This window comes from Papilio polytes, unplaced genomic scaffold (genome assembly GCF_000836215.1).
Source record: "Papilio polytes unplaced genomic scaffold, Ppol_1.0 DF821289.1, whole genome shotgun sequence".
NCBI lineage: Eukaryota > Metazoa > Arthropoda > Insecta > Lepidoptera > Papilionidae > Papilio > Papilio polytes.
Window position 1 is genome coordinate 331790 of NW_013527915.1, and position 20534 is coordinate 352323.

The 20534-nt window shown below is 34.4% G+C and overlaps 4 protein-coding genes across 4 annotated transcripts in view; 1 reads left to right on the forward strand and 3 right to left on the reverse strand.

Moving 5' to 3' along the window:
* Positions 1-742, forward strand: part of LOC106109074 (transmembrane protein 132B) — a gene marked incomplete at its 5' end in the record, with an annotated part of 16274 nt that extends 15532 nt beyond the window's left edge. Inside the window, one exon of the mRNA XM_013290474.1 lies at positions 486-742. Coding sequence (XP_013145928.1) covers positions 486-742 — 257 coding nt within the window. The remainder of the gene's footprint in view (positions 1-485) is intronic.
* A 2225-nt stretch (positions 743-2967) lies between these two features.
* Positions 2968-5213, reverse strand: LOC106109226 (39S ribosomal protein L16, mitochondrial). The gene is made up of 5 exons (XM_013290637.1): positions 5105-5213; positions 4847-4924; positions 4253-4410; positions 3685-3927; positions 2968-3248 (listed from the first exon to the last, which is right to left on the reverse strand). Exons 1-5 carry the CDS (start codon positions 5133-5135, stop codon positions 3033-3035), a joined length of 726 nt encoding a protein of 241 aa, XP_013146091.1. The 5' UTR covers positions 5136-5213; the 3' UTR covers positions 2968-3032.
* A 1352-nt stretch (positions 5214-6565) lies between these two features.
* LOC106109402 (glycolipid transfer protein) lies at positions 6566-8978 on the reverse strand. Its single transcript, XM_013290886.1, has 5 exons — positions 8603-8978; positions 8475-8530; positions 8125-8237; positions 7723-7873; positions 6566-7337 (listed from the first exon to the last, which is right to left on the reverse strand). Exons 1-5 carry the CDS (start codon positions 8727-8729, stop codon positions 7158-7160), a joined length of 627 nt encoding a protein of 208 aa, XP_013146340.1. The 5' UTR covers positions 8730-8978; the 3' UTR covers positions 6566-7157.
* A 169-nt stretch (positions 8979-9147) lies between these two features.
* LOC106109401 (putative zinc metalloproteinase YIL108W) lies at positions 9148-11925 on the reverse strand. Its single transcript, XM_013290885.1, has 2 exons — positions 11312-11925; positions 9148-11037 (listed from the first exon to the last, which is right to left on the reverse strand). Exons 1-2 carry the CDS (start codon positions 11312-11314, stop codon positions 9385-9387), a joined length of 1656 nt encoding a protein of 551 aa, XP_013146339.1. The 5' UTR covers positions 11315-11925; the 3' UTR covers positions 9148-9384.
* Positions 11926-20534: the final 8609 nt, after the last annotated feature.

Sequence of the window (20534 nt, forward strand, 5' to 3'; positions counted from 1 at the left end):
GGGCCGCACCGCCCCGCCGCCCCGCCCGCCTCATCGTATCTAGCCCTTCTTAGCCATCTCGATGTTTAATGTACTCTCTTATGAACGATACGCCTGACATTTTGATGCATTTAAAATTATATTAGCATAGTATTTTATATAAGTACGTTTTATACGTTTATATACATTATAACGCCATGCAGTATTATAATTCTATAGGTAGGTAGCTCGTAGTCCCGTACGTTTCGCGCGCCTGTCGAGTCGCGTACTAACAAAAAGCAAACCATCCATTAAATTAATCATTAACGTAGACACCAGCTAACCGATCACTAGACTAGACAGTAGAGTGTGGATTTCACTAAACCTGTAACATAACAAATAGATATAGCGGCAAATATCTGATTTATTTAAAAATCTTTCGCAGGAATCGAACGCCTGAGTAGAGCAGATCATTGCAAAGATCCGGCAGATATTGTCTACGTTTAAATATCAGCATGTCGTGAAAGCTTCTCCGATCGAGGTATACGATGCGTGCGCGGCGGCGCGCGACTCGGGGGATAGTACCGTTGACGCGCTCAACAACAACGCGCCGGCGCTCTCGCCCCTCGCGCCCCTCGCGCCTCTCGCGCCCCTCTACGAGGACGTTGACGGCCGCAGAGTCGCGCCCACACAAATGCTATGCGACTCTATCGCTCACAAAAATAATTTCATGAAACGACAATTGAAATTTTTGCTCGATCACCTGAGCGAGGCCTACGAATGAGTGCTGTCAACGTATTATCCTCCGTACAATATGTGTCGACATGGATCCTTGCAGTGATCGAAATCGAAAACTATACTAAAATGTAAACTGTTTTATACTTAGATAGCGTTAAACGTATTTAATCTAGTCATCTACAAAGCTGCACATTATTTATGATGTATTTAATGACTTATTGTGTGTAGTTAAATAATACTCGTAATTATGTCAATACAAAAATTAATATAAGGTAATTGTATACACGCGTTGTTTTGTCTGTATGTTAATATAACTTATTGAACGGGCTAATTAAGTAATATCCACATTATACCTACCTACGAGCGCGAGCCTTAACTGTTGTCGCTATTTCCATACCAAATATAAATCTTGCATTTTCCAACACCCTGTACATATGTTTTCTCTAGTAATGGTAAAAACGCTACCTCACTTATATATGTATGTCTTAAATTAGAGCTTAGCCGATACTCGTATTTCCGAGGATATATTCTAATTGAAATTGTAAATCTTTCTTATATCTATGCGTTTACTACATTTATTTAATTTTATTCCTCTTCTCATACATTGAATAAAAGAATGAAATAGATATAAAGACTGCATGAAGCCAGTGCTTAGGATGTTATTCGTAGTTAATTCATAGCTTAAGACAGAACTAGTCAAATATATTAACCGCGAGCTATTTCATTTGCTCAAGTCTTGATGCGAGTCTCACATAATCTGATATCGAATATTAAGCTTACGGCTTGAAAACATTCCTTCGTGATTACCACCGCCTCTCTTTATATGTGTATTAATATAATAGAGTCTAGGTCTAGTTTACCAACTCTATGGACAATTTTATCTATTTGTCTCATATTTAAAGCTTTGTCAATTGTCTAAATCCGGTATTATGGACTTGTGATATGACTGCTAGGGATTGATTTTATATGCGGTCTATTTTATAAATTAAAATGCCATATCATGAGACCTAGCGCTTGTATTATAACATGTAAACACTTAATATTAATTTATTGAGAATGTAAATTGCATATTGGTAAGATAGCTCCTTAGGCTTTGTAAATATTGTTATGACGTTATATAATTTATAGGTATTCATCTGAAGGCGACGCGGGAATAGAGAATATTTTTAGTAGAGTTGCTTGACATTCTATAAACAGCGTAGTAATGCACTCGGAATGTAAAATTGTCTGTTACAAGTAACACCTAGAAAACACGCCGCAATTTAGAAAGAAATATTGGTCATACTAGACCCAGTAAAGTTTGTCACATTTCCTTGAGTGACTGAGAAGATGCTCTACAATAATATCTGTATGTCTCTTTCTAATTTCGGTGTGTAAAATTTAAGGTTATGTACTTCACTTTAGTCAATGTTTTAATGTATTTGTGTATTTAATGTGACCGTATTAGTAACGTTAACGAATCAATTCAAAAAATATTAATTATAATTTAGCTAGATGTTGAGCATGTTCAATGTTACTGTCACTTTACAACATATTGTCATCCCTTTCCTTCTTTTTGAAAAAAAAACAGACGATATGTTAATACAAGTGTTAGCGCAGTGGAAAATTACATTTTAACAAAACAATTCGAATTCTCTATGATAATTGAGATAGTGTGTTTGGCTTTCGTCGTTAGGTTAGTCACGACTCTGGAAGTACATTATGCTGTAGAATTTGTTACTGGTACATTTGTTTTTGTTGATTTGTTTCAATAATATATTAAAAGAGAAGTTTATTAATGCTACAGATTTATAAATGTATGCAAACTGAGGCTTGTCACGATCCTTTCATAAAATGTCAAATATAATAAATATCAATATTAATAAGCGTTTTATTTAAAATCCCTGCCCCAAATCACAATATCTGACCCATAGATTATACAATCTTTAGATGTAGTATTTCATACAAGCACAAGAAATTTGACTATCTATCGTAAATGGCAACACCGAGAGAATTAATGACTACTATCGGCCGGGAGGGCTTTTTAGCCTCACTTTTTTGTTGCAGATTAGTTATCTGAAGATAATAATTAGATCATTAGAAATGATATACTTAAATTGTTGTTGAAATAAGATTTTGATTGATGATGTTTTAGCAGCTAAATTATTGACAGAATATGGTTAAATTCTAACTTCAAATGTTTGTTGGGAGAAGATCTCACATAATTGACGTATAAGTATGCATTTGTAATATATCATGTCAGATTGGAATTCAAGGCAATAAAAAAAAATCGACATAATAATCGATAATTTCATTATATTACATATTAAACTACTACAATCTTTACAATAGAGTTGTTATAGATATTTTCCATGCCATTTATGATCGAAGGGTGACAGCATTTTGTGGCATCCGCCCATGTTGTTTTGGATAATGTATTTCATTGTGTATGGATTCTTATTGTTTTCTTCTTTCCATTTCTCTTCCTGCTCTTCTTTTTCCATGATCTCTTGTGATACAGCTTTCGCTTTAAATGGAAGTCTTTCAGCTACGATTTTTAACATATGGCGTGCCTGAAAATAAGAAGTTGAAACTAGTGGCGCCATCTATGTTCGCATGCAACATTTAGTACAACTATAACCAAATCTATACTAATATTGTACTAATTTGTATTTTTGTATCTATTGAAATAACACAAAAACTACTAGGGCTATTCTGAAAAATCATTCACCATTAAAAAGCTAGGTTATCATTGAGTAACATAGGCTATGGTTTTTTCCTATTTTTAATGACATTTGAACCAATTCGCTAGAAAGAAAACAAAAACCATAACTCTTAGTTACTTTAATTGAAAACACCTTTATTGTCACTTTTCTAATTTATGCAAAATTTAAAATATACTTAGTTTCATGTTTTTCCACTTTATGGCGAGGATCTACACTATAACATGCGAGAAAAATAATTATTTGATGTAACTAAAATTTTCTAGTACTTATAAATTTTACAAACCTCCGCATATTCACATTTGCCTCCAACTTCAAGTATAATTCTGCCAGCTTTGATAGGCGTGACGTAATGGTCGATTGCTCCTTTGCCTCCGCCCATACGTTGACCTTGGCCCTTCTTTGTAACAGGCTGCCACGGAGGATCCACTCTCCAGATGGCAAACATTCTCTTCATATCTAAATGACGGGCTATAACCAAACGGGCCATCTCAAAATGTTCATGTGCTAATCTTCCACCACCTAATGCCTGTAAACATGTTATGATACATAAAACTACTTTTTAACACTTCTGTTCTTTTCAGTTAACATTCAATCGCAACTCCTTTTGTGTGTAATAAAATGTAAGTAGCCTACATGTTATGCAGTGTTTTCACTATATTTATGCCAAATTTCATTAATTTTCCATAGGCTGTAAAATATCTATCTAAATTAATATTTTAATTGTTTAGTTTTTTATGAAAATTGTGAAAATGATGATGATATTGTAAAATAAGGATTTTTGATGTATGTTTTTACCAAAAACATTTCAGACTTCAGAGTTTTAGTGTAAATGATTTGTCAAAATAACTTACCACAACCCCATATTGTTTCAATTGAAGTTTGTTATGCAACAGTTCTGGACCTCTCATATATCTTAATCTTTTTTGCATCTTCGGGGGTTTCAAGTTTGAAGGATATTGTGGGACCTTTTCAAACATACGCAGTCTTGGCCGCTCTGGTATTTCAATGTCTGAAATATTGTTAAAAGGCAAATAACTAAACAGAATTTTAATATAAATAAAATGTGAACTTGTCTTGTTCTTAAACTGGTTTACTTGTAAGGTTGTAAACACTGATAACAAATAATTATATAGCAACAATTGCATTAAAAAAAATGGTATACATTTAATGTATATGACATCCTCCAATGACTACTTAATAAAATACAATGAATCATGAGACACTATTGATATGAAGGAGAGCACTCGAGTTTTTTCATCCTATATGATAGCCATTATCTTCTCAAGCCCTTTGTCACACTGCCCACCTTGTATGTTTCAAGTCAAAGTAGTACATGTTTTAATTTTACTACATTACAAATTGCCATCAACCCATTACAACCGTAACTCTATTATTATAACGTATACTTATTTACTTATTAGATTGTAATACCAAAAACAACTTACGATCATAATTTTTCGGTGGAGGAAAATATTTTATTCCAGCATTGCATGTCACTTGAATGCATTCCGGTCGCAAAAACCCTGCAAAGATTTGAGTACAAAAGGTTAATTTATTAGACAAGTAATATATTTTTAACAAACTATATATTTAAATTGTAATTAGATGGAAATTAAAGATTTGAGTTTTGAAACTAAAAACATTGATATGTAACATTATGAAGTGCTTTTTAGCCACAATTGGCTTTGAAACAAGATACTTACCCAATGATTGTTTTATGGTTCGGATTAACATATTTATTGATTATTCTTACGAAAAATTATTTTATTTAAATTGAAGAACGAATTTATAGGTTAAGCACTGAATTGACAGTTACAGATTTATTAATTGTGACAGTGACATATGTCAACCAGTTTTACAGACAATGTATTTAAAATTAAAGGAATACAAAAAGAAACTTACGTTGAACGTATAGTGACATTGCTCTCTCAAATTAGGGTAAGATTACTTACAAAAGAGAGGCAGTTTCTCAAATTGTTTTAGTAATTTTCAGTCTGGCGTTGATGAGATTTGACAACTGGCGATAAGTTAGTTATTCTTTGGCATCATCGGTTACCATGGTTACTGATTACTATTTACTACTCATCACACAGGATTTTTTATTTTGATTTATTATAACTTTTCTGATTAAATAGAATCTTGTAATTAAGATTAAATGGAATATCGGCCAATGATTCGATTACAGAAATGTTTATATTTTAATCAATATATTTATGCTATATGGTTTATTGTTATAATATTCTTCCTTTATGTCAAGGTAAATAGATGAAATAAAACTTTAAGATATATCTAAAGTAAGACTGAGCCCTATATCCAATGGCTTTGCTTTAGTCTTAATTTCATTCTCCGAAAAAGGGAATTAAACGGTTAACATTTCCTCAGAATAATGAAATGTTCCTTCCATTTTAGCTGGATCAGTTGGATCATCTCTCAAAATACTTATCGTTCACAGTATTTGTGTTGCTGTTTATAATAGAAGTGACTAGGCTGTATTTGGCTAATTATGGGAATTTATCATCCAGAGTAAGTCTCTATTAATAGTAATTTAATATCTCCTTTAATAGTTTGCAAAACATAGGCATGTATAGGATTATCCCAATCCAGAGTCTATCAATAACCCCAACTGTTAAGTAATGTAAAGTTCTATTAATATTGGTTAACTATCCTTTACATGCACAGAAGTATTGTGTGCTTTTTTACTTTTTTTATGGATTTTATGGCTGTTAATTTGTTTCAGGTGCCTGAGTTAGCAGGATTTCTAATGCTTACTATATTAATGCAAATGCCTCTTGTTTCGTTTTTTCTATTTAATCCATATCTCTTAAGTACGCATACAGAATATGTGTTACATATAGCTTTGTGGTTGATAACTGTACTGGAAGTTATATTTGGATTTTTAGCTTTAAAACACGCATCATCGGTCGCTAAAAGCATTTATTTGTCACATACAAGACAGGTGAAATATTAAAATTAAGGTAACACAATATGCTTAAGAATTCATTGATTTTTTAAATACGTCAGCATATAAAACCATATACATTCAGTAATAAATAACTATTTTAATAAAACAAATTGTTTTAAATACCTTAATATATTTGTTACAGGCATAAAGAATTCATTAAGCTACACACCTTTAGTAATAATTGTACAGTTCGACTGCTCAGTTTAAATTGCTAAAACTGTAGTCGGTTTTATGTGGACTATAAACTACACATTTGCAAATTAAAAACAAAACAATTGACACGGTCACTGAACATGTTATTGTCACATAAAAAATAGTGCTATCTATTTATATATATCTGTGGTTTGTATTACATATTCTAAACATGGACATAGACTAACAATATTTTATCAGAGCACCTCATATCTAGGGTCGGTAACTTAGTCTAATGTGCCAGTATCAAATATAATTTCATGGTAAAATATATTTTTTTGTAATTTAGTACTTCAAGTTTCATTTTGTGATGTGTTCCAACATGTAATTAAGGCTTTTTAATGAATTTTAATAGTATAAACTTATTAGGGACATTATCAATATAATCTTAACGTACTAATTGCTAATTTTGGAGTAGAATTTTGATTTTCTTATGTGTTTTTATACATGAATATAAAATTATAATTTCTATATAGCTAATAAATACTTGACAATTTTTAATACTTTAGTAGCCCCCTTAAGTAATTAAACACAGCACCTATGGTAGAATCTTAGGCAAATTATTTTCCTAATCACATAATTTTTTGGTGTAATACTTTGTATTATGGAACAAAATTATTTGTAAATAAATTATTATTTTCAAAAAACTTGTCAATTTCCCATCTTACTAAATGTAAGGCTTCATTAAAATTGGACAATCTTGACTCAAAGGCGTTAATATTATTTTCAATTTCGAATGATTTTAAAATTTGCGGCAATGTCGGCGCCATCTTGCACATTGTCTGAAAACAAAGATAATTACATTATGTATTACACAATCAGTAACAAATACTTCAATAATCAATATCCGTGATTGCGGAACATGACTAAAAAGGTATTAAATTTTTTTATGATACTGCTTATATAATAATATATAGACAAATGTGGTGGACATTTAGTTATGTATGACTTTTACAATACATATAGAAATAGTCTGTGTGAGAGTAAGACTCAAATGAAAAAGTTTGAACTTTAAATTTAAATGTATGGATGGATGTTTAGAAGGTAGCTTTAAATATTAAACAGTCACAGGCTACTTTTGTTTTAATTCCATGGCGAACAGAGTAATGACCAAAAGCTAGTCTTGCAATAAACTTGAAAAGTAAAAAAAACACTGTATATGCTTACATTAAAGAGTTGTTGTGTCACCCAACCATGATATTTCTTAACAGAACCTTCATAAGCTGATATATATACTTTCTTCATGTTAACTTCATTCGGCTCTGTTTTTAAGTTAGCCAAGATTCCATGAAAAGTCAGCTCAAAAAATAATAAAGCCCTGAAAAAAATCGTAACATAAATTTAATGTTTTTATTTAATACCTATCAATTATCAAATCTTATCTAAAAAATGTTACTCATTAAATTATACACATTCATTTGTGAAATCCATTTCTCATTGGACTACAAAAGTTATTTTATCTGATAGCATATCACCTTGTCGAAACATTTTCTCCTCACATTTCATAATAAAACTGAAGGAAATGACTATCTAAACAGTGTAAATGACTAAGTTAAAACACATTTGTACCTGTTAAGCCATAGAACACCTTCTGCTCCCATAGGTTTCCCATTTTTTACCTCTTCAAGCATTAATTCAAGCAAACAGGAGTTCTCATCATATTTGTAATATTTTTTTATTTTCTGAAAACAAAAGTGTAACATGAAATTAGCATAATATGACTGAAACTTAAATAAATCATAATAATTGGACAGTAATGCTCAGTACTTGAACTGGCATTCCACTGGCATAATGTGAATACTATCCATTCCTGCTCTACTGTCCAGTTGTAATATCCAAGTGCAAACCAGGCATGTTATTTAAAAAAGAATTTACTATAACAATAGCAAACATGAGTGTTTATATTAAATAATACTCACATCAATATTTCCTTGTATGTCATGCTTTACTGGAGTAAATATTTTTCCAAGCCGATCTGCAATAGCGCTTGTTATTTACATCTATTATACAATTAAAACATATAAATATCAAGATATAATTAACATACCAATTAAAATTAAAAGATCCGATGATGCTTTTATAAATTCTATAAAATTTAATCTTCCGTTTGTCACTGATGGGAAATAATTGATTTCTTCAAGAATAAACTTATTAGGCACAACAGGAGCAGCCATTTAAGTTTAAATATTTATGATAAATATAAATTAGTCTGAATTAACTCTCAGTTGATTTTTTCACTCCTTTCGTATAAATTACAGCAAATTTTTGAAGAAAATTTTGGAACTGAAACGTAAATAATTACATACTACTTTAGAACCAGTCTGTAACTGAAATATAAATAAACATTTCAGTTTTTCTTGTCAATGTCAAAATCATTTTCAATTTCCAGTTCCAATTTTCTTTAGCTGTCAATTTTTATTATAATGTTGCCAGATACAAATTCATGGTTTCTACTTTTTGTAAAGATAATTTGCAAGTTATGAAGCTAATATAGTAATATAATAAAAATATTATGGATACTTAACTAACATTTGTTTACATTTAAATTAATGCAAACATTGAACGAATTAATGTCTTAAACGATACTCCTATTACAAAATTTATGTTTATATGTAAATTAATACTGCAATATTTTAGCACAGCAAAATACGCAACTTCAATTAAATATTGTGTTAACAAACTAAATTGTTTTGTTAGTTAGAAAGCGTTACACATTTTCCATGGATAATATTAAATTGAAGTTCTTCACTGATACACGTCAAAGTAAACTTGTGATAATTTTTATGATGCTAATTTACCACTTTATTGTCATTTTACCACTTTTAGAGTTCAGTACGAAAATGTTTGTTTAAGCACGTTCCCCAGATCATCTTCCACCACAATTGTTAAAACTTTACTTTTAGGCGAAAATGTAAATGGCACTAAAAATCGTTTCTCTGGCAAAAGATTAGTAAATTCATACGAATCTAGGACCATCCCATTTGATTCATCTCTGACTTCAACAATTCTTATGCCGGCTGTAGATATTATCATCATCCTGTTTTTATCAAATTTGAGATATCTAGTTATAGCTTGTCTTTCTCTGCCGTATTCGTTATTAAACCATCTATGGTACGACAGTAAAACTGCACAATTTCGAGTCCAATAAATAGAGTCATTTCCATTGGATTTGTTCATATTTTTGCGTGACTCGGACAACTTATTCGTTACACTGGAGTACAGGCTGGATGGTCTTGTTATTGGCGTAACATTGGGACTCCGTCTTACTATGTCTGATTTTGACATGGACGCAAAGTTTCCGAGGGTTGTTTTGCTTCGTGGACCTAATACACGTAGGGGCTCCGCTACATTCATCGTAACATTAATGTTACGTTGCAGAGATACTGTGGAATGTTGTACTGGCTTACCGTTAAAGTTATTCATGTTGTCTTTTGTTAACGTAGATCTTTTTTCTCCAACTAAGAACACCCGGTCTATATTGTCAAAACCTCTCCCCATTATACCATCTTTGGTATGCCCAAGATCAAACGTATGTCCTAGTTCATGGAAGACAGATCCTAAAGTGGTCGCAAAACATCCTCCTAAAGTGTTCCTGTATCCACTGTCATCCATAAATCTACGAACATTTACCGGTGTGCAGTCTAAGAATTTTGGTAAAACTTCTTCAACGCACGTGGGCCATGTATACAAACAAGCAGTGCCGAAAAGAGCCAAGCCACCGCCACCTAAAGCCGCATAGGCTTCGGTCAGTGCAACGATTTCATCGTGTGTCATTGGTTTGTCAATATCAGTACCTTTATATCGTGTACAAGAAACGAATGCTAAATACTTTCTCTCATTACTTCCTAAATCTGAGAGCATTATTTCTCTACCAAAATGGGTCCATAATTCTCCTTGTTTCATCTTTCTCGCTTTGTTTACATTCAGATTACTTTTAAATATTATACATTCAGGTTTCCTAGGGTTAATTTCGTGTTCCAGTTGAAATGTCTTTCGTCCCACGCCACTTTCATACAATTTTTCTGCAGTTAGACTCTGAATTAATTTGGAGCCGACTGCTACTCGGGAGCACCCACTCTCAATTGAGTTGTCTACATCAACCGGACTTTGAAAGCAACCATCGTGACCTTGGCAAACAATGTATAAAGGAGTTACTCTGAGATTAGTTTTCCGCGGTGTATAATTTAGAATTAGAGTCTTGTGATGCCGTTCAGCATATTCCAGATCAATAACATTGTCTCCTTTCTTTAACTCCACCAACACCTTGAATTCCCTATTGTAAACATCCCATTGAGTATTTTTTTGTGTATCATTGTTTCTGAATGTGCACTTCAATTTCTTGTGATTGCTGCAATCGCCCGATGTTATAATTCCTTTGATGATAACGAGCGAGTAGTTTATGACATCTCGATTTTCAAAGTTGGTGACAAATATTGCTGAGTTTTCATTTTTATTTTCTTCGAGCATTCGGTTGTCCATCACCTGTAAATTGTCACATGCCGAGTGGGTTAATACAGTCGTCATATTTGTTTTTTATGCTGCTCCGTTAGTCGCAAAGTTTATTTTGCATTCACAGTTGACATAGTAATTAGGTTAAGCGTTCACGGTAAACGAGGAGGCTTTTCTTAGGATGTATGATTGGTAAGCGTAATCCAATACGCATTACAGGACAGCACCGCGAGCGATTGCGTTCAGATTAGTTTATTATCGCAAAGGTCGTCATAAACGAATAGATTCGCACTTTGTAATGACTCACCATGATGCGGTTAGCGTGTCGCTCGCAGAGCGGCGCGGCGGGAGGACTGCGGGCGGTGCGGCGCGGCGGCCTCTCGCTGGCGAGCGTTCGCTGCGCTCCTCCTCACTTCCCTCCAGGCCGCGTCTCGCTCGGGCGACGCCAGTGCGCATGTCCGCAGCTGCGGCCCGACTTGCCTCGATAACGATTGTACGCCGGCCGGCAGACTGGCCGGCTCCAGCGGCACGAGGGAAATTTGAATGATGCTCCGATAGACAAACGCGAATGCGTCACTACCCTATCACAATTCCCTTTGTTTATTTTCCTGTCTAGCTATTCACGACGAGACTATTCTATTTTTGTACTCATAACAAAGGAGACTGAATAAGAATCTCAATAACATATAGATGTGTGCCTTCGCTCGCTAATAAGGTGATTTTTATCACAACTTGTTTCGCTAAATGTTAAACGAGTTTTGCAAGTTATATCGATTTAACAACTTATAATAAGCGTTGATTTTAGTCAATTCAGATCACTTCGGAAATTGAATTTTTATGTTGCATTTATCCTTTGATCACAATACACTATCTATTGTTCAAAGCGTTTACCACACCTTTCCCCATCATTTGAGTTATTGAGTGTTTTTATTTAAACTCTGAAACTACTGAACCAAGTATGATGTTTTTAGTAGATACTTGGGCTACTTTTAATTATTTCTACGTGCTACATTAATTTTTATCGGAAATTATAATGGTTGCTCTATTAAATTGTTATATTTACACTAAGGCATACATAGTCACATGTTTTTATGTTCGAAAAAATACATTACTTTTAACATAAAACAATAATTTTAATTGAAATTCAATAGCAATTTGACCGATGTAATAATTGAAACAACAGCGCCTGTTAAATATTGCATACTAAAGTTGCTTGTAAGAAAGATGGCCAACGTTTGGATCAAGGCGAAACGCAGCGTGTAGTATTGATTTTACTTGCCCCTGTTGTTATTTCCAGTGGCTTCGAAATTAGCTGCATTGCTTCCTTTTACACCTCAGTGTATAGCTATTTTATAAAATGCAATTGTTGCTAGTAATATCACAAGAAGTTATAACCTTAATTATTAAAGAATGTCAGATGGAATATTTTAAAAGTAATTAAACATTAATATACAGTAGTTGCATACTACGTATTTAAAATGTCAGTGTTCAAGACGGTAATACATTTTTTATTTAGTAGTCACTTTTAACCAGATTTCGAAGTCAAAAGAGAATTAAATAACTTTATCTGCTAAAGCAAATTTTAACTCACTAAATTACTGGTTTTTTGGTACAGTATCACCGCAAGGGGCATGCGCATTTCCGCACCTCTAGCTTGAAAAACTGCCAAATGTCGCTAAATTAATTACAGAGATAAATACATTTTATGTTATAAACCTATTGAGATATCAATGAGTTATAATATTGCACGGAAATTAAGTATATAGTAACATGTGTAATACCTCTACGGACATACATGAGTTCAACGTAAACTGATAGTACCTATACATACATATAATGTTAAGAAGAAATCGGTACCGTTCCGGAGTAGCGGTGCAACACTAAATAATTGACAATCACGTTCCATCCCTATGACATCTTTCAATGTCAACAGGATTAAGGATAAGCGCACTAATTCCTGGCGGGAATCAGTACACTGAGTATCGAAGTAGATTTACATTGTTTCGATTATATTATTATCTACAAATACATACCAAGGTAGTGTTACGTGTAAATATACTGTAAATATTCTTTGATAATTAGCTTTTTAATTTGTGACATGTTATATAATTTTGATACTCTTTGGATATAAAAACTGTAAGCGGTTACCATGGGAACGTGTTGTTGTTAAGTAAGGGATGAATAAAAAGATAACTAACCTGGAATAAATCGTTTTAATTCTCAACAATTGGTTCTAAACATCATGAATAGCGATTGGACATTTAGTTCCTGGAAGATTATTTTATTTGTATTGGAAGATCCTATTCCTTTGTTTTCAGCGGGATAGAAATTTATTTTAGTTAAATATAATTTGAGTAATAACTCAGAAACGGTGCTTTATGTAAGTAATTCTGTAGCAAGAGGTTCAATAACCTGTAACCGTAGCTCTACAAGGTTATAAGCTTGTTGGTGAATATTCATTTGTTCATTACCATATCTCACGTTGACGTAACAAGTAGTCATTGTCGTCTTAGTACAATAAAGTATTATGGAAGACTAGCTTTCGTCCTCGACTCCGTCCGCGAGGATTAAAAAAAACAAAAATAAGTAGCGTATCCTCTACATCTATCCATCCATCTAAAGTTTCGCATTTATAATATTAGTAAGATAAAAGTTTAAGGCGAGTGTATGGTAGACGATGCGCATACGCAAACGGTGACGTATCCGGTGATGAGCCGGGTGCAGCAGCCTGGCTGGCCGGTGGCCGGTGGCCGCGCGGGACCCGGTCGTTGTCCCAGTGAACGCGGCCACTTTCGCTTTCATCGGCGAACGAACCCGGCCCATTACTACCGCTCACACAATTACACCATCGCTTCACTGCTAGCTTTTGGCTGCGCTCGTCGCCACGGTATGCATACTAATCGGACATTTATTTAGGGTTGCTGATGTTTAGATTTCTCCACGCCGTATAACATACGGTTCATTGTTAGCTTTGTTTATTGAATAAACATATTGCGTTAGATATGCCTTGCGTGTGCGCCAACCAACTGTCAAATATTGTAAGCATATAATATACTTGTATAGACTTGTTCATGAACGTTACTCTCCTATCATTTATTAGAGTATGGGTTGTGAAGTCCATAGTCGCCGTGGTCAGCGTTTTGGATAACTTATTGGAATCTTCAGCTCTATGTACCGACTCTTCTATAGAAAGGGGGGAGCACTTTTATGCAATTTCCAATGATTTCCTAAACTGACTGTTCATTAAAATAATCAAGAAATTTAAGTAAATAAATATCAAGAGCATTTTCAAATTATGCAAATTAAACTGTTTCACTTAAAATAATTAAGGATTACTCAAATTTAAATCTTACCTAGAAGGACACACTTGAAACTGAAATTTATATATGAGGTTACGAAAAATCAATGAGTAAGAATTTTTGCGTAAGGATATGTTTTAATTACGTTAGAATTTATCAAACCTATTGCGTAACTGATGATAAAATCTGAGTTGATTTTTTAAGAGATCAAGTCGTGTGTGATTTATAATCACAAAAAATATGCCACATATTGCCTAATAGTAAAATTTAAATGTTTTAAATGCGGAGTTTAATTTGTGAAATTGTGAAATTCTCAGGTCAACGTACAAGTTACGCGTTTGACGGAGTAGCGACTTGAATTTGATCAAATCGCCTTGATATTTTGGTTTATCTTTTATTTATTCATATAATAATGTCAGTTACTTTTTAGATTGAATCAAAACTGGAATTATCTTTTAAAGATTTTAATTAAATATACTTTAGCAAACTTTGTTCGTTTATTTTAGTTAATATGACAACAGGATCTTTCCGATACACACCTTCAGTTCACAGTAGAGTTCAAGTGACAGTTAATTTTTACACAAGGAACATGCTGTTATATGGTAATGAGTGCTATATTCGGATTTATATCCGACTGCAGTCAACCCTCCCTCGATAGTATCGTCCAAGCGTCGCATCTGATAGACAGAGGACAATTTAATTCGCGTTTGTACAAAAACATGGTACCTTTTTTAATTCTGTATAAGAATTAAATTACATATAAGGATGTTTTGGTATAAATAAGTTATATTGACAAGTAAAACTAAATAACTATACACAAACGGAAAAGTACCTTATATAGTAATTTAATTTGTCTGAAACCATAGTTTGTAGATAGTAAAGTCTTGAATTTACTTACTGTTAATAAAAGCTCTGTGAAGTATTTCTTTAAATTGAAACATACTATATGATGTTTAGGTTTTGAGTTTGAATTGTTTACCAACGTGCATTTTGATTTTTCGAATGTCATATGTAAACGATTTAGCCGACGTTCTTACGACGAAGGAAAATATCGTGATGAAACCTCTACATCGGCGAAGAAATTCAAAGACATGTGTGAAGTCAACCAACCCGCAGTGGTTTGACTATGGCCTAGTCGCCCCTTACATAGGGTAGGCTCCGAGCCCCTCTGTGGGGACGTATAGTGAGCAGATGATGATGATATGATGGTCATTGTATATTTGCTAATGGAAAAATGAAGATTAATGTTAGCTTTACGTATGTACCAGTCAACATTAATTATGGTAGCTGTCCGGTTCCAAGTATAAATGTGATAATGCACTTTGTATGATGAATTTTAAATATAACATTTGAATGGAACACATTGACCTAGGGTACGTAGCCTCTGGTTAGGTTGGTGCGTGCGCCGCATAATGTATGCGAAGATAAGTCTTGCAATTTTAAGCTAAATTTGTATAACTGGAATCTTTTTTTTACAGTTGTGAATAATTTTTGGTTAAAAAGTAACTAGGTCGAAGATTTGAGGTCCTATATTGTAGCAATAATAAAATATACTAATTTACGATATTACATCTTTATTACGGAATCAAAAAGTAACCTGGTAATAAATGGAAGTAAGAACGAAGTCAAAGTTTCGCAAGAGTTTAGAGTTAAGTTGCTCTTAAAAAGAATGGTAATTAGCAACCTATCGTTGTCCCTACACAGGGTCGTTTATCCATACATCTTCAGCGGTTATATCTGAATACATTACCTTCTTAAATATATCGCCTTTCATACAATGTTCCCATACTTTCTACTATCTTCCGTTATCTTTGTATTAATTTTAGATTCAACGTACTCTTCACGCAGGATACACGTAGAGGAGCTTACGCTATAAACGCTTTCTATCAAAGTCGGAATTCTTACCCCATACATAATTAATTCTAGTTCCGACGCTTAGGGAATTCCCAACAATTATCTTATGTAACGAATAGGCTGTTTCATGAATTATTTATAGCTCACTTCAGACCTGCGAGTATCGTTGGCAACATGTGCTGACTACTTGTAGTCTTGTTCCCTAGCAATCTTTCTAAATTGCGATATAAAAAGAAAAACTGCCATTGTTTCCGTTTCTCGCTTATTTTGCTTTAATTCATACTTATTATACTCTAAATTATTATTTATAGTTTCATATCCCTAATTCTTTCGTTGGAGTGTCCATTCCTGTGACAAAAGAAGAAAACACGTTTGATTAATTGATTGAAAATTAATTTGATTAGTTAATTTGCGAAATAAGTACAAATAAGACTTTCTGCATATGACCAATTGACTATTTCATCTTCAAACCTTACATTTAAAAGCAATAGAGCTGGGTAGAAATGTATTGGGTACTTATTCATTAGCCGAGCATGGTCCATTAATTTCATGTTGTTACTCGGCCCTCGCTCTTTGTATTTGAACATGTTTCGTGGACAGAAAAACGTATAATTCGTCGTTTCGAGTTGTGAGTTCGTTTAAGGGCTCGGTGCGTACGGCGCGTACGTGTGCGTATCCGACGTGTCGAAACGCTGGGCTTTGTTAATAATAATGAAGATCTGCGTAGTTTCATCAGAGTGCGCTCGTTGAATAATAACGTCCGGTTGAATGAACCATTGCATCGTGTCCTTGTTTTCTGTGATTTTCCATGGCGATGTCGGCACGTGTCCGCGTCGCTTGCAGCTCACCTCACGTGTCCTCTACAAGACATCTCATTCCGATGCAAGCAAACACTTCATTCATGCTTAATTAAAACTCATTATAACTGCGCAGTTTAAAACCGGCTTCTATCTATTGATGTATTGATTGTCGAAATATCGAATTAAAATCCAATTGAATTTGATACAAATTACTTACCTTTATACGATGGAAAGCATCAAGTTAACGTTAAGTGATTACAGCCGTGTTTAAAAATGCAGGAAAATAATCTGATTTTTTACCTCGAGGAAAGAATAGAAAACTAAATTTACTCTTTTATAAATCCCAAATAACGTCAGTTGCAATCTACTATACAAGTGAAATATTAATATGTGCTGCGCGAAATCCTCGATATATGTACGTATTGCAAGCAGAAGGCGGTTTTACAAGGAATTGCTTAAAACAAGGAAGGTAATATTGGTATCGTTTTCGTATATCCAGTTAAAATTTAGTACATTTCAAAAGAACTTTATTAAGTGGATTTTAGTTGATAAAATTTATTTCAAATATTTTCAAGCAGTAAACCAGAGTGTCATAATCACTTAGCTTTTAGGTGTAACATTGACAGGTATAACAGTAAATCAAATCAATTTCATTACCCACTATCTATCAAATAGTAAAATACATAACTTATTTACAACAGTTGTTATAGCCAATTAAATATCGCTAGGAATTACAATTATTTTATGTAAGATTTAATGGTTTTTATCGCTCATGTACTGATTTTAATTGAGTTATAAAAACAGCACTATAAACATTAGAACTAGTGTGGAGAACAGAAAAGGTATGGAGCGGTCGTGTGCCGCAAGGTCAGTTCTGAGCAGTGGCCTATGTGAACGAACGGCCGTGTACCGAGACTCGAAGCTAAAAGAATTGTATCCATTTCAATCTACTTGTGTGATTCGACACAGCCTCGTTTTGTTTTATTATGCTCTCAGCACAGCTGGTTATAATCTTTTTGAGCAACGGAACATGCCCTTTCTATACAATAGAAACCCATTATTGAATGTTTTTGATAAGAGAAATTGAAGACGAAAACAACATTTATGAGCTTGATTTCTCTCAACCATGTGCATTTAATATATTATACTAAAAAGGCTAAGGCTAAACTATTTATAGATGTAATTTCGTAACGTTATATTACTATATAGTTTTTACAACTTTACTATACTTAAAACAGAGTAAATGATCATCAAACTTCGGGTTAAAAAAATACTGTACTAAAATATATGCCGTTATTTAAATATCGTAAGTTATCAACATTACAATTTTCACGGTACGTTAATGTCATAGGAAATATGATTTGTTTTATTTCGGAAAGTTATTGTTAGTAGTATAATGAGATGGCTAAACACTTCAGATGTATACGTACACCGAGTACAAGTCTTCTATAAATATATTAACAGTAACAATAGGCAGTTGCCCAGCGGTTGACCTAATCACATCGCCCATTCGATATCCGTTCAAGAAACTGACCACACATACTGAATATGAAATGCAGGCAGTTTAATGTGTCACTTTTTTGTCAGAAGTGAGCATTTTCGAGTTCGGTCGTTGACCCTAGAATTGCGTAGGCTAGCTACTTTCTCTTGACGTTGCGGCAAGGCGCAGGCGGCAGGCGGGCCTCGGGGAGCGGCGCGAGGGCGCGCAGGGGGTCCTGCCAAAATAAGTACGTGAAAGGCTGCGGTGCCATTCCTTCGTTCAGGTGTGCTGTCGCTAGGCGGGGATCTAGTACTAAGCTATTACGATATCCGTTTGACGTTGCGTGCACGCAACACGAGCGATATAGTTGTTGCTAGGCGGCGGGCCTAGCAACAGCGGTCGAGCACATGCCCAGTGCTTTGGAAATTCTACGAAGCATTGGCACCGGTTAGCTGTGGCCATCTTCGGTATAGTAGCGGGGTCAATGAACTCGTTGCGTTACCGCGGCAGTGGCCACAGCTTTGGTAACTGGAGCCCTGGTAGTGGCGTCACGCGCTTTCTACCACTTCACTTGTAATCAGAATAAATGAAGAAGTGAGCGGAGAAATTGACAACGTAACGGTCCGCACGGTTAAAAATAAAGATAATAATAAACACGAAAGATTATAGTAGGCAACCGCGAAAATTTTTACATACTTGCTTTGCTTTTCTGTATTATTTTTTGACTATTTAGAACGAAGCTGTAGGTGGATATATCATTTTTTCTGTCGATAAGAATAAAACAAAGAAAGGTTTCGTCTAATTAGAAAACAATACTACATACTTCATGATTTTGTAAAAAATATATTTCTTTTATATTTAGATCCCACATCGTCCGCAATCCTAATACGCTAATATCTACTAAAAGCTCTTACGTTGAATTTCTAAAGTATTTAAGATAATAGTTAATAATAGAAATTATTAATGTTATGTCAATGCATTCTTAAGTATAATTACTTAGTACGCAATACGTCGCTTCATGAGCAATATTTCTTTGAAGTTACAGAAAGTATTAACGTATGCGGCGACGATGAAAATTGTGACAGAATCAGTCCTGAGCCTACATTACGTTCTATAGGTGTTAATGATTGGTTTAAGAATGATTTGTATACCGTATGTGGTGTGTGGGACATACTCATGTCGGTCACGTCGCTCGCTGCGGCGTTGTGCGTTGCCGAACCATGGGTTACGAAAATCACATGTCGGCGCCACGGGAATACCAATCGAACTGAATTGGGCGGCTCGCAAAGGTCGGAGACAAAATAATTTATAAGAAAAAAAAATTACGAAACGTTCACCCACAAAAAAGAGTTGGCACATTGGACGTGGTCGCGACGCCACGTTCTCTCTTTTGAAGGTTACGTTTCGTGCGTGTGTGAACCGTTATTACTAAGCTGTCATAATTTGGAACCTACTTTGATAAAAATAAGTTAACTGTTAAATCCGTATACGCCTCATGTGAGATCTTTCCTTAATTGCATACGATACGAGTTTATTGATTCTTTTTTTAGGTTTTAACGTTTCAGTATTCTATTAATACGTTTTAATTAAAATTACCTCTTGTTACAAAAAAACCACAAGTTCCTATAGAAATTAATAAGGATTTAGGTAGTTCATTCTCATTTTTATTTTAGTAAGTATTTTTGGTGATGCGTGGTTTCTAAGCTATGCAGGGTCTACGCGGCGTAGTCGAGCGGTCTACGCGCACGTAGTGGCGGCGCGGCCGGCGCGGCGGTGCGCAGTGCGCAAGCCCGCGGGCGCGCAGGCGCGGCGGCCGGGGTCGGGTGTCGTATTTCTAGAGCATTGAACCTCTGCAACCTTGTGCGTTGAGCCGGCCGCTCTCCGGCGCTGACGCAACCGCTCCAGCCCCTTCTCCTCTCCGCCCGATCGCATAATTACTCCTTTAGGGCACACCTATTCTTAAACGGCTACAATGAACGATTTTGATGCTAGCACTAATCGAATCATGAAAGGTTGAACTTAATTGGACGTTATTCGGCTTTGCGCAACGCTTTGACTCCACGATAAATGAGTTAAGCGATTTTTATTTACGTTACA

What these genes read in the sequence shown, in the direction of transcription:
- LOC106109226 (XM_013290637.1), bottom strand. Translation starts at nt 5,135, where the DNA reads ATGTTAATCCGAACCATAAAACAATCATTGG. An exon ending in TCCACCGAAAAATTATGATC is followed by an intron (nt 4,411 to 4,846) that starts GTAAGTTGTTTT and finishes ACAATATTTCAG; the next exon opens with ACATTGAAATACCAGAGCGG. An exon ending in GCAAATGTGAATATGCGGAG is followed by an intron (nt 3,249 to 3,684) that starts GTTTGTAAAATT and finishes TCTTATTTTCAG; the next exon opens with GCACGCCATATGTTAAAAAT.
- LOC106109402 (XM_013290886.1), bottom strand. Translation starts at nt 8,729, where the DNA reads ATGGCTGCTCCTGTTGTGCCTAATAAGTTTATTCTTGAAGAAATCAAT. An exon ending in ACATACAAGGAAATATTGAT is followed by an intron (nt 8,238 to 8,474) that starts GTGAGTATTATT and finishes TTTTGTTTTCAG; the next exon opens with AAAATAAAAAAATATTACAA. An exon ending in GGTGTTCTATGGCTTAACAG is followed by an intron (nt 7,874 to 8,124) that starts GTACAAATGTGT and finishes GATTTTTTTCAG; the next exon opens with GGCTTTATTATTTTTTGAGC.